General features: G+C 45.8%; 1 protein-coding gene across 3 annotated transcripts; it reads left to right on the top strand.

The window, feature by feature from the left end:
- The first annotated feature begins 153 nt into the window (after positions 1-153).
- On the top strand, positions 154-5771 carry LOC132828159 (uncharacterized). 3 transcript variants are annotated; one of them, XR_009646080.1, is made up of 4 exons: positions 643-952; positions 1868-2034; positions 3774-3851; positions 4755-5771. XR_009646080.1 is itself a non-coding variant. In XM_060845085.1 (3 exons), the coding sequence occupies exons 1-3, from the start codon at positions 263-265 to the stop codon at positions 5548-5550; spliced, it is 1317 nt and encodes a 438-aa protein (XP_060701068.1). In that variant the 5' UTR covers positions 154-262; the 3' UTR covers positions 5551-5771. The 3 variants fall into 3 exon arrangements, 2 of the variants coding, with proteins under 2 accessions (XP_060701068.1, XP_060701069.1); XM_060845085.1 differs by lacking the exons at positions 643-952; positions 3774-3851 and adding an exon at positions 154-616; XM_060845086.1 differs by lacking the exon at positions 3774-3851.
- The last annotated feature ends 7654 nt before the right edge of the window (positions 5772-13425 follow it).

The raw sequence follows: 13425 nt of genomic DNA, 5'->3' as shown, positions 1-13425 counted from the left end.
CTTCATCAGGACTGAGGCTGTGGAGGGGGAGGGGGGGTTGGTAGCTGAGAGACGCTGGCGGGGGTAATGGTAATCGGTCCGATAGGAGGGCGGAGCTAATAGGTGGGAAGGAAGATGGACAGGTCATGAGGGCGGTACCAAGATCTGGGGTAAGGTAGGGGGAGGAGAGGGGAGATGTGGAAACTGGTGAACTCCAGATTGAGGTCCCGAGGCGGAAGATAAGGCATTCCTCCTCCAGGCATCGTGTGTTTAGGGTCTGGCGATGGAGGACCCGACGCCTGAGGAAGAACGCCTCGGAACCCTCCAACCCCGCGGGATCAATGTGTATTTCACCAGTTTCCACACTCCCCTCCCCCCACATCTTGGTACCGCCCTCATGACCTGTCCCACCTGTCAGCTCCGCCCTCCTCTCCGACCTATCACCTTTACCCCCACCTCCGTCTACCTATCGCACTCTCAGCTACCTTCCCAGCTCCATCCCCACCCCCACCCACTCCCATTTATCTCCCAGCCCACAGGCCTCATTCCTGATGAAGGGCCTATCCCCGAAAGGTCGATTCACCTGCTCGTGCGACCCTGCACCCGTATCGGGGAGGCGGGGCTTGGCGGGCAGACGGTAATGCGCACGCGCGGTCACTTGCAGACGTCACCGCATATTGCCGACGACGTAATGCACGTTCGGAGCCGCGCATGCGCAGTGAGGAAGTGATCGGTTATATTCGGCAATTTGAAAATATTCCCAGGCTGGTTCCCTCAGGTTCTGGAGAATTTAAATCGATTCTCCTCTTGTCACTCGCCTCCGGATACCCCCAAATATAAATCATTCAGTTATTGTAATTGATTCTCAGGCATGAATTCACTCGACACCACGCAGCAGTTTCTCAACATGTTTGGAACGCTGGAGTTTGAGAGCTTCGACGAGTTTAGCTGCAGATTGGAGCTTTTCCAGCAGGTTCCCCACCCCGTGGGGTTATAGGGGGTGGGGGAGGGGAGTGTTGGGGTGGGGGAGGGGAGGGGGGTGTTGGGGTGGGGGAGGGGAGGGTGGGGGGATGGAGGAGGGGTGGGAGGATTGATTACAGAAAGGGGGACAGGGGCAGAGGGAGAGGAGAGGCACCTGGGTTTGGCAGGCAGGAGGGGGCTGAGGGACAAGGAGTGGAGTGGAGGGGGAGGAGAGGGACCTGGGTTTGGCAGGCAGGAGGGGACTGAGGGACAAGGAGTGGAGTGGAGGGGGAGGAGAGGGACCTGGGTTTGGCAGGCAGGAGGGGACTGAGGGACAAGGAGTGGAGGGGGAGGAGAGGCACCTGACGTTGGCAGGCAGGAGGGGGCTGAGGGAAAAGGAGTGGAGGGGGGAGGTGAGAAGGGGGAGAGAGGAACAGGGTGGGGAGGCGGAGGATGGATGGTGTGTGGGGTAGGGGTTGAAGAGATTAGGGGAACGGTGGGGCAGTGAACAGGGGAAGGAGGACAGAGGGGGAGAAAGGAGAGGAAGGTGGAGAATGGTCTGAGGAGGTAAGAGAGAAGGGTTGGGGAGAAAGGGCAGGGGAGATGGATCATAGGGTGAGGTGGATGTTGGGGTTTAGGGCAGAAGAAGGGATTATGGTGGTGGGGTATAGGAGGATGCAGGCTGGAGTGACATGGGAGGGAATGGAAGTGGGAGAGATGCCATGGGGATGAGAGAGATCTGAGGCTAAGAGGTGGGAAAAGGAGGACGATGGTGTGGGGGGGAGATGGTGTTGGGGAGGACAGCAGAGTGAACAGTGATGAGGAGGGGGAAGGGTGAAGAAAGAAGTGAGAGATGGCATGTTTTCGACAGTTCTGTTTTACAGTCTCACAAATGTGGTTTCACTGTCATTTATTGTTGTACTTACAGGCAACAGGGAGCATCTTCAAAAAGTCTAGGACCCATACGGTTAAGAAGGCAAATGAGACACGTACAGTGCCAATTCCAGGTCACTTCAAATACACCTCAGTGAATCTGCAGTGTGTCCACTATGGACAGCCACGCATTCGATCCACTGGGGTGAGACCAAAACAGAGGTAATTATTCATTTTGTCAAACTTTGAATTAAGGTGAAATTTTCAACACAGATCTTGTTGTGCATTCAGATGTAGTACCCCCTTATGATAGCCACAGTTACCTGAACAAGATCACTGGTGGGGCTGGCGGCAGAACATAGAACAATCTAGCGCAGTACAGGACCTACGGCCCTCGATGTTTTGTTGGCCTTTTATCCTACTCTAAGATCAGAATAGCCTCCATACCCTTCATTGTATTATCATCCATGTGCCTATCCAAGAGTCGTTTAAATGCGCCTAATATATCTGACTCAACTGCTGCTTTTGGCAGTGCATTCCACATACCCACAGTGTGAAAAGAACCTAGCTCTGACATCTCCCCAAACCTTCTTCTAATTACCTTAAAATTATGTTCCCTCATAATAGACACTTCCACCATGGGTATCCACTCTGTCTATGCCTCTTGACATCTTGTACTCCTCTATCAAGTGACCTCTCATCTTCCTTCACTCCAATGAGAAAAGCCCTAACTCCCTCAACCTTTCTTCATAAGACATGCTCTCCAGCTCAGGCAACATCCTGGTAAATCTCCTCTGCACCCTTTCTAAAGCTTCCGCAGCTTTCCTATAATGAGGTGACCAGAACTTAACACAGTATTCCAAGTATAGTCTAACCAGAGCTCAGTAGATCTGCATCATAGTCTCACAGTTCTTAAACTCAAAGTGAATGACTTAACACTTTTCCAGGTTGAACTCCATGTGCCACTTATCAGCCCAGTTCTGCATCCTGCCAATACCCTGTTGCAACCTACAACAGCCCACCATACTATCCACAACTCCACCAACCTTCATGTCATCAGCAAACTTACTAACCCACACTTCCACTTCCTCATACACTTCATTTATAAAAATCACAAAGAGCAGAGATTCCAAAACTGATACCTGCAGAACAGTACTGGTCACCGAGCCCTAGGCTGAATACTTTTCATCTATCCCCACCCTCTGTTTTCTATGGGACAGCCAATTCTGTATCCAGATTTCCCTGTTTCCCTCCTTTCTGAATAAGCCTACCATGGGATACCTTATCAAACACCTTGTTAAAATCCGTGTACACCATATCTGCTGCTCTACTTTTATCAATTCGTTTTGTCACATCCTCAAAGAGTTCCATCAGGTTTGTAAGGCACAACCAGCCCTTCACAAAACCATGTTGACTATGTCTATTCAAACTATGGTTTTCCAAGTAATCATAAATCCTTTCTCTCAGAATTCTTTCCAATACTTTGCTCACCACTGATGTAAGACTGTCTGGTCTGTAATTCCCAGGGTTATCCCTACTCCCTTTCTTGAACAAAGGAATATCATTTGCAACCCTTTAATTATCTGGACTGCTCCAGTGGACAATGAAGACGCAAAGATCATCGCCAAAGGCAATCTCTTCCTTCACTTCCTGTAGTAACCTAGGGTATATCCCGTCTGGCCCAGGGGATTTATCTATCCTTCGGTTTTCAAAATTTTCAGCACATCCTACTTCATAACATCAACCTGTTGGAGCAAATCAGTCTGTTTCAAGCTGTTTTCAGAAACATGGAGGTCCCTCTCTGTAGTGAATACTGAAGCAATATGTTCAGTAAGGACCTCCCCTATTTCCTCTGACTCCAGGCGCAAGTTCTCTCCACTATTCCTGATCAGCCCTACCCTCACTTTGGCCATCCTCTTCCTCGCAAAAGTGAGAACCGACACCTCTTCCTCTCTGTACAGGTGGACATAGCACCTGCCATTACCATACTGGCTGAATTCGCAGTCCTCAACGTCTTGACTTGGACAAGCATGCATTCAGTATGTATGTTTTTGTTTAACCTAATTTAGGTCTCTCGCTGTGATTTCCATTCCTTGGTGAATCATGTGCAGATTTCTGATTGAGCAATGGGACAGTGTATTTGGAAGATTCGTCTGTAGTTACAGGGTTTGGCTTCTGAGATTGCCTGTTCAAGCCTGCTGCTGTCCTGCTTGTCGCATAGTTCCCTTCCCCATTCACTTTGTCGCTCCTGTCCTGTTCAGACTAACACTTGCAGTTTCGCTCAGCTTCTTCTGCCATTGGTGAAATATAATTGTTTGGGAAAGTACTAGAGCTGTTGCTGAAAGGAAACAAGGGGCTGAAGTAGGTGATATATCGTCGGTCAGTGTATTACTATGGAAATGTAGCAAAGCTTGCCAGTCTCCATTATCCTACCTTTCCTGTGATAGTTAACTAGTATTATGTTCCATTCCCAAGCAATGCAAGACAAAAGGTTTTCACGTTTACCCTATTTCTGGCCATTTTTATGAACAAGTTTACTGTTGATTTGCTGTTTTCCACATTTAAGAATTGGAGACTGGCTGCTGCTGATGTACAGAGTCTGAGATGGGAGGGGAAATATAATTGGTGAGGGTCTATCCTCAGCTCCACATCCTGAAAATCCAAAAGACAGATCCACTGGTAATCAGGGGAGATACTACTCAGTGGCGACAGTTTATTGATTCAGTAGGGATTGGTATAGTGAGGGACTTGATGGGGGAGATTTGCTGGTTATATAAGCTTTGTAGAAATTGAGGCATGATGACATAGTGAGGGGGTCAGACCCTTTTCAGTTTTTAGTGGGAGGAGTAGATACATGCTGAGGGTGGAGTTGATGGGGATTAATAGGCATTTAAGGTCTTCTAATCTTTTCTGACATTATTGTTTATGTATTGATTTCCCAGGTATCTTGCGATGGGTTGTGAAGCCTGCATCACAATTCATCTTGACCCGAACAAGAACCGGTTGTGTGTCACTGCCTACCATCTCATACACTCTGGCCACATCCTGGATCCAGATCTTTTACGGCATCTTGGCCTGTCTTTGGAACGACTGGCTCCTGACTGTCGCCAGCGCAGAACATGGCAACCCATGGCAGATGCTGTATCAGTTGTACAGCAGCAACCCTACCCTCTCACCACTGAAGAGAAACACAGTTTACTGATCACCAGATGGAAACAGCTGTCACGTACAATGCTGCAGAGTGACACAAAGCGTTTCCATAGGCAACTAGACTGGCTGGATCGGCAAATTCAACACTGGCAGCAAGAGATGGAAGACGGTATAGAATGTTTTAATGAGAATTACGGGCCCAGTGATGTGCCACTCAATTGGCAAGATACACCTCGGGAAATTGTGGAGCATTCATATGCCCGTCTGCATCCATCTCCAGATCCTGCAGCTGTTTCTCAGCTAGGGACATTTACCTCAGGGGTCAGTAAAAGTAGCATTGCCACACAAACATATGCCGCCACATGGAGTCCCTCCCATGAGACAGCCATTCAGGCACTGCTGAAGCTTCGTGATTGTCAGTTACCACCCGTTAAGCAGCAGGGAGGGCCAAATGGATCATGTGCTGAGGAGACATTCAGTAGGAAGAGGCAGTGTATGACAGAAAGACCGAAAGGGATGTATGTTGACAGTGTCAATGTTGTCATCCCTGCTCAGTCCAGTGTGCCAGGACAGCAACAAAGACAGTAAGATTGTCATACCACAAGAGGCAATGAGGAAATCCCAGAGCAAGTACAAGGAAGATACCTCTGAAGCACCTCACAAGCCACAAAGAACATGCTCTGGCCACGATAAGGATGATGCTCTCCCAACCGCTATGAGTACATCAGCCTCGCCACTAGGAACCGGCATCACCCACCACCAGGAAGATGTTGGCTTAAGGAGGACACCAGCCCAGCCCATTAGGAAGCTGCCAGGCAAGTCCAATCAGCCATGATCTTCTTGAATGGCAGAGCAGGCTCGAATAGCCTACTCTTGCTTCTATGATAGTGCTGGGCAATAAATATCTTAAACAAAAGAGAATTCACCCAGATCCACTTCACATGCAATGGTGATGTGTTTGTATCTTCCCCACTGTCAACATTCAGGGTAGTGGGGTGTTACTACTGGACCAGCTAATAAATACTGTGGCTGAAAGACCAGGTCACAGGCTGGGAATTCTGGTGTAGGTAACTAACCTCCCACTTCCCAAAACCTAACAACAGCAAAATACAAGTTTCACACTCTTAGACATTCACAGCACGTAAGAACGTAGCCTTGGAAGCCATGGCATATCAAGTACATTTCTAATTACTTATATATTACAAAGAGTTTGAGTCAGCTCCCATTTCAGGCAGTGATTTGCAGACAACCAACACCCTCTGGGCAAAGTTATTTCTCCTCGGTTTCCCTCTTAGCTTTCTAATTTTCTTAAATCTTTGGCCGGTTCGTTGACCAATCTACTAAGAGAAAGGTGCCTGCCCCTATTTATGCCCATCACAATGTTATACTCCTATTTCAGCTTCCCTCTAAACCTTCACAGATCCAAGGAAAGAAACCCTAATGTATCCAATCTTTCCTCATAGCACAAACCCTCCAGCCCAAGTAGCAAGGAGTTGTAAGACTCCTCTGCGCCCTCTCTAGTGCAATCACATCCTATAATGTGGGGATCAGAACTATGTACAGTCATGTAGTTGTGACCTAACTGGGTTTTTTTAAATACCATTTCAGTATAACTTTCTTCTTTGGCTAACAAAATCAGTATGTATATGCTTTGTCTCATGACTCACTAGTAGCAGCTTTGAAATGAAACCTTGTTTTTCCTGGAATTGTCAGAAATTAGGTGAGGTTGTGGATGCTATCTTTCCTTTTGGGAGTTTTGTAATTCGATACCTTTGAAGCTGGTTTTCCAATTTTCTTTCAAGAAGCAAATTAAAGGAGAAAGAGAAGGTATCAGGCTTTGTGGAATGTTGTCTTAACTTTTCCACGCTTAGAAAATGGAGAGAGAGAGATGCTTTCTAATTCACAAGCGACAGTGTACCTAAATACAGTGAAAATCTTGGTTTGTGAACAGTACAGGCAGATCATAGTAAGTAAGGATGTTCGGATCATAGGATAATTAGACAGAGTGAGGTATACAGGTTACACTGCACAGGAGGTGCTTGGACCATGATCAACAGTAATAAGACAGTCTTTGGTTTAAAAGTGTGTAATGTTAGAATAAGATCTGCACTCAGGAGCTTGCAAGGAGTCCTCTGGTGTTGGTGCCATCTTGAATCATCTTTACAGTCTTGTCTTCTGTATCTAAACACGCAGCAACGTTAATATCTCTCTCAACATTCCAGTCACTTATTTGAAATGCAATATCTCTTTCCACAGATTATGGTTTAGAGCAGTGTCTTTCTCTTATTTTAAAGCCACAATCTAAACAGAGACAAGATGTGAAAAGTAAGCAGTTTAACACTTCTATGTACCATGCTATGTTCAGGAATCTCTGGCTGTACTCACCAAGGTCTCTGTAATCTTCGTTAACTTCTAAGCTCTCACCTTTTGTTCTGTAACTCATTGCCCTTTTAACAATGTGCATCACCCAGTACCAAGCCCTGATAAACCCCATATAAGGGGCTTCCCCCACTACTGAGGTAAGACTCACTGGCCTACAGTTTCCTTGCATGTCTCTTCCATTTTTTTCAAGATTAGAGTGGTGCTGGAAAAGCACAGCAGGTCAGGCAGCATCCTAAGAGCAGGAAAATCGATGTTTCGGGCAAAAACCCTACATCGGGAAGGGCTTTTGCTCGAAACATTGATTTTCCTGCTCCTTGGATGCTGCCTGACCTGCTGTGCTTTCCCAGCACCACTCTAATCTTGACTGTGATCTCCAGCATCTGCAGTCCTCACTTTCGCCTCTTCCATTCTTTGTTTTAACAAAGATGTCATGTTGTCAGTTTTCCAGTACTTTGGCACCTCAACTGTGGCCAGACATATGTAAAAATTCCTGGCAGGGCCCCAGATAACCCTTTCCTTGCCTCCATTGGCACAACTCACTGTGGTAACGTGTCGGCATCAAATCTTGCTGTTCCTGGAGTCCTCATGAAAGTTACAGGCTTTTAAAGATATAGGCAAAATCTCCAAACTACCTGATTTTCAGACTCAGATTGATCGAAAGCACTCACATATTTTCTGTCCTTGACAAGAATCAATATTTATTGCAAGTATCTAGATTCCAGCTGTAGGTAACCAATTAAATTCAGTCAACTCTACAAAATAAAACTCTAAACCCCTTATGAATTCCCCCTTTCACAAACCCACAGATAAATGTAAACAGGGAAATGAAACCCATGGCCCAAGTGAATACTGGGAAAGCAGTTCTGTAGTCTTTGTTCACAGGATCTGTTTGGTTCCTGCTGATCTGAAGGTTTTGCCCAATATTCCTTTCTCTGAATGCTCCCAATTGTTTGTAAGAGGCACTGAGTGGCTGTTAAATTTATGAGAGATCTATGACTTCCCCAATTCAAAGGCACTACTCGCAGTATCCACTGAAAGAGAGATGAGCTCATTTTCTTGGATTTTTAAGAAATTCATTTTGTGAGATGTGAACATGGCCAGTGGTCCCAGCATTTATTGCCTGTCCCTAGTTACCCCTTGAGAAGGTGGTGGTGAGCTGCCTACTCAAATCGCTGCAGTCCACCTACTGTGGGTTGACCCACAATGCTATCAGGGAGGAATTTCCAGGATTTTGACCCAGTGACATTGAAGGATCGGTGATTTATTTCCAGGTCAGGATGGTGAATGACTTGGAGGGGAACTTGAAGATGGTGGGTGTTCCCATGTATCTGCTGGAAAAGCACAGCAGGTCAGGCAGCATCTGAGGAGCAGGAGAATCAATGTCTCTGGCAAGAATCCAGATGAAGGGGCTCTTGCCCAAAACATCGATTCTCCTGCTCCTCGGATGCTGCCTGACCTGCAGTGCTTTTCTAGCACCACAACTTGACTCTGATCTCCAGCATCTGCAGTCCTCACTTTCTCCTCATCCACCTGTTTGGTCACCTTCTCAAAGAACTCAATAAGGTTTGTGAGGCACGACCTACCCTTCACAAAACCGTGTTGACTAGCCCTAATCAACTTATTCCTCTGTCAATGATTATAACTCCGATTTCTTATATCCTTTTCCAACACTTTACCCACAAGATTTGTGAAGGTTTGTAGCTCAGGTTGAGGTTTAGGGTGTAGGTTTGTTTGCTGAGCTGTAGGTTTGATATCCAGACGTTTCATTACCTGGCTAGGTAACATCATCAGTGGCGACCTCCAAGTGAAGCAAAGTTGTTGTCTCCTGCTTTCTATTTATGTTTTTCTCCTGGATGGGATTCCTGGGGTTTGTGGTGATGTCATTTCCTGTTTGTTTTCTGAGGGGTTGATAGATGGTATCAAGATCTTTGTGTTTGTTTATGGCGTTGTGGTTGGAGTGTCCCACACTATGTGGAACAAACAGGAAGAAAGTTAGCCACCAGGATACACGAACACCAGCTAGCCACAAAAAGACACGACCCTTTCTCCCTCGTAGCCCTACACACGGATGAAAAAAACCCACCATTTTCACTGGGACAACACATCTATCCTGGGACAGGCTAAGCAAAGACATGCCAGAGAATTCCTAGAGGCCTGGCACTCCAACCACAACGCCATAAACAAACACATAGATCTAGATACCATCTATCAACCCCTCAGAAAATGGAACAGGAAATGACATCACCACAAACCCCAGGAACCCCATCCAGGACAAACGTATAAATAGAAAGCAGGAGACAACAGCTTCACTTCACTTGGAGGTCGCCACTGATGATACCGAGCCAGGTAATGAAACGTCTGGATATCAAACCTACAGCTCAGCGAGCAAACCTACACCCTAAACTTCACCCACAACCGAAGGCTCACTGGTCTGTAATTGCAAGGGTTGTCTCTACTCCCCTTCTTGAACAAGGCGACGTTTGTTATCCTCCAGCCTTCTGGCACAATTCCTGTAGACAATGACCACATGAAGATCAAAGCCAAAGGCTCTACAATCTCCTCCCTGACTTCCAAGAGAATCCTACGATAAACCCCATCCGGCCCAGGGAACTTACCTATTTGTGTGGCACAAATGTTACATGCACCTTGTCAGTCCAGTTGGGGGTGACTAAAGTGATGTAGTGCAGAGGACTGAGAGAGAGGTTTTGGTTGCTGCAGATTTGCTAGTTTCTCTTCTGGTCTGACCTAGTTTCTGTCAGTCTTGCTCATGGTGCAAGCAGTTCAGATAACTGACAAACCTTGAACCAGAGGACCATGAACCAATCAGCTTCACTTGCAAAATCACCCCTCTGCTGAAAACTATTAGCCCACTCATTGCTGGCCCCACAGAGTTCCAGAGTGTTCTTATCCTTTTCCAAAACGATTCTAAAACTAACTGAGTTATGCTCACTTTCTTTAACATACCACCCTGCTAATACAGCTTCCACCTGCCTGAATTGTAAATGTCACCCCTCTGTTTAAGAAAGGAGAGAGAAAAGGAGGCTATAGATGTGTCAGCCTGACTGTGTGTAGAGTTCCCTTTTCTGCTTTTTCCTTTTAAAATCTTCACTTGAAATATTATCCAGTCATTTACAAGAAACGAGAAAAAAAGAACAACGTAATTGCCTGTTCTTCTGTAATGTCCCCCATCTGATTCTTTCAGCATTCCTCCATCTGCCACTGGCAGCAGTATGTACTATATGTGATGCACTCTAATGACTGGACAAGACTGCTTCAACAGCACCCTCCAAAAACATACCTACAAAGGCAGCAGACACATGGGTGCACTACCATCTGTAAGTTCCCCTCAAAACCAATCAGCATTTTGCATATAAAGTTTTTTTTGCATGAGGCTTCACTGTTGTATTGAGTTGTAGGATTAATCTTCCTTAAAAGCAGTTATTTGGACTGAATTAGTTGAACAGAGTAGCTCACCACCATCTTGAGATCCATTATGAACAAGCAAACCATGCTATCATCAGAGGAACAACAGAATGGCAGAGGGGCAGTGAGGAACAGCAGGGCATTGGTGGGGCAACATGGAATTGCATGTTTGTGGGTGACTGGTGAATGTGTTACCTGGGCACACAGACACAATCAGTTAGTTAATCTGATTGCTGAGTTTCCCAACGTTCGTGGCTAAGCTGATGTTGGCTGTGACCTGGTGGATGGTGAAGGTACACAGTCGCCACTTGCTAAACTCTTTCTGGTGCACGCAAATCTGCTGCTGACCTGTTGTTGAACTGACAGGCATGCTAAATGTGATCGATTGCAACTTGGGATACATGTGGACTGGGGTGTGCAGACAGTGGCAAACGGAATGGGTTCGATGGGCCGAATGGCCTTACTTCCACTCCTATGTCTTATGACTGGTTGCAAACAGAGGGAAGAATGATTTTCGGCAAGTATTAGGTAAGTCTCAGAAATTCTGTCATCTAAATGTTTAGTGGACTATGTAGTGAGTGTGCACTCAGTGTAGCTTGCTTGTAGTTTCAGAATCTGATGCAAGGTTTTAAATTCTTGGATCGCTGGGGTGTGTTTTGTGGTAAGCATAAATTCTACAAGAGAGACGGTTTGCACCTTAATAGGTTAGGGACCAGCATTCTGGCAGGCAGGTTTGCTATTGCAACACCGCTACGTTTAAACTAAGTAACGGGGGGGAGGGGACAAACTGGATGTTAAGAAGGAAATTGGAGGGAAAGTTAGAACAAGGGAAGTCAAGAAAGACAACTGTATCAATGAGGCAGAAAACTCAGAAAGGGATCATGCTGTAAGGTTGAGTGAAATAGGAGTTGATGAGAAAGGTGAGGACAGTAACAAATTAAAAATACTATACATGAATGCACGAAGCATTAGAAATAAAATGGATGAGCTTGAGGCTCTTTTGGAAATCGGCAGGTATGATATTGTGGGGATAACTGGGACGTGGCCTCAAGTGGACAGGGCCTGGGAAATGAATATTCAAGGCTACATGTGCCATCGTAAGGACAGACAGACGGGCAGAGGGGTTGGGGTGGCCATGTTGGTAAGGGATGATATTCTGTCCCTTGCGTGGGGGGACCTAGAATCAGGGGATGTAGAGTCAGTGTGGATAGAGCTGAGAAATACTAAGGGTAAAAAGACCCTCTTGGGAGTTATCTACAGGCCCCCAAACAGTAGTCTGGATGTCGGATGTAAGTTAAATCAGGAGCTGAAATTGGCCTGTCACAAAGATGTTACTACAGTTGTTATGGGGGATTTCAATATGCAGGTAGACTGGGAGAATCAGGATGGTATTGGACTTCAAGAAAGAGACTTTATGGAGTGCCTCAGAGATGGATTCTTAGAACGGCTGGTGCTGGAGCCGACCAGGGAGAAGGCAATTCTGGATCTGGTATTGTGCAATGAACCTGAATTGATCAGGGACCTCTAAGTGAAGGAGCCATTGGGAAGTAGTGACCATAATACAATAAGCTTCAATCTGCAATGTGAGAGGGAGAGGGTAAGATCAGAAGTGACAATATTTGTGTTGAATAAAGGGAACTATGGAGCTATGAGGGAGGAGCTGGCCAAAGTTCAATGGTGCAATACCTTAGCAGGGATGACAGTGGAGGAACAATGGCGGATATTTCTGTGTATAATGCAGAAGTTGCAGGATCAGTTCATTCCAAAAAGGAAGAAAGATCCTAGGAGGAGGAATGATGAGGGAAGTTAAGAAACATATAAATTTAAAAGAGGAAAAAGTATAACGTAGCAAAGATAAGTGGGAAAGTGGAGGACCGGGAAGCTTTTAAAGAACAATAGAGGATTACTAAGAAGGAAATACGCGGACAAAAAATGAGGTACGAAGGTAAACTGGCCAATAATATAAAGGAGGATAGTAAAAGCTTTTTTAAGTATGTGAAAGGCAAAAAAATGGTTAAGACTAAAATTGGGCCCTTGAAGACAGAAACAGGGGAATATATTATGGGGAACAAAGAAATGGCAGAAGAATTGAATAGGTACTTCAGATCTGTGTTCACTGGGGAAGACACAAGCAATCTCCCTGAGGTAACAGTGGCTGAAGGACCTGAACTGAAGGGAATTTATATTTGCCAGGAACTGGTGTTGGAGAGACTGTTAGGTATGAAGGTTGATAAGTCTCCGGGGCCTGATGGTCTACATCCCAGGGTAGTGAAGGAGATGGCTCGAGAAATGGTGGATGCGTTGGTGATTATTTTCCAGAGTTCGATAGATTCGGGATCAGTTCCTGTGGATTGGAGGGTGTCTAATGTTGTACCACTTTTTAAGAAAGGTGGGAGAGAGAAAACAAATTATAGACCAGTTAGTCTGACCTCAGTGGTGGGAAAGATACTGGAGTCTGTTATAAAGGATGAAATTATGACATAGTAGTAACAGGATAGGTCAGAGTCAGCATGGATTAATGAAGGGGAAATTATGCTTGACTAATCTTGGAGTTTTTTGAGGATGTAACTCTGAAGATGGGCGAGGGAGATCCAGTAGATGTAGTGTACCTGGACTTTCAGAAAGCTTTTGATAAAGTCCCACATAGGAGGTTAGTGA

Source organism: Hemiscyllium ocellatum, chromosome 26 (assembly GCF_020745735.1).
Source record: "Hemiscyllium ocellatum isolate sHemOce1 chromosome 26, sHemOce1.pat.X.cur, whole genome shotgun sequence".
Classification (NCBI taxonomy): Eukaryota; Metazoa; Chordata; class Chondrichthyes; order Orectolobiformes; family Hemiscylliidae; genus Hemiscyllium; species Hemiscyllium ocellatum.
This window is presented reverse-complemented; position numbering and strand designations above follow the sequence as displayed.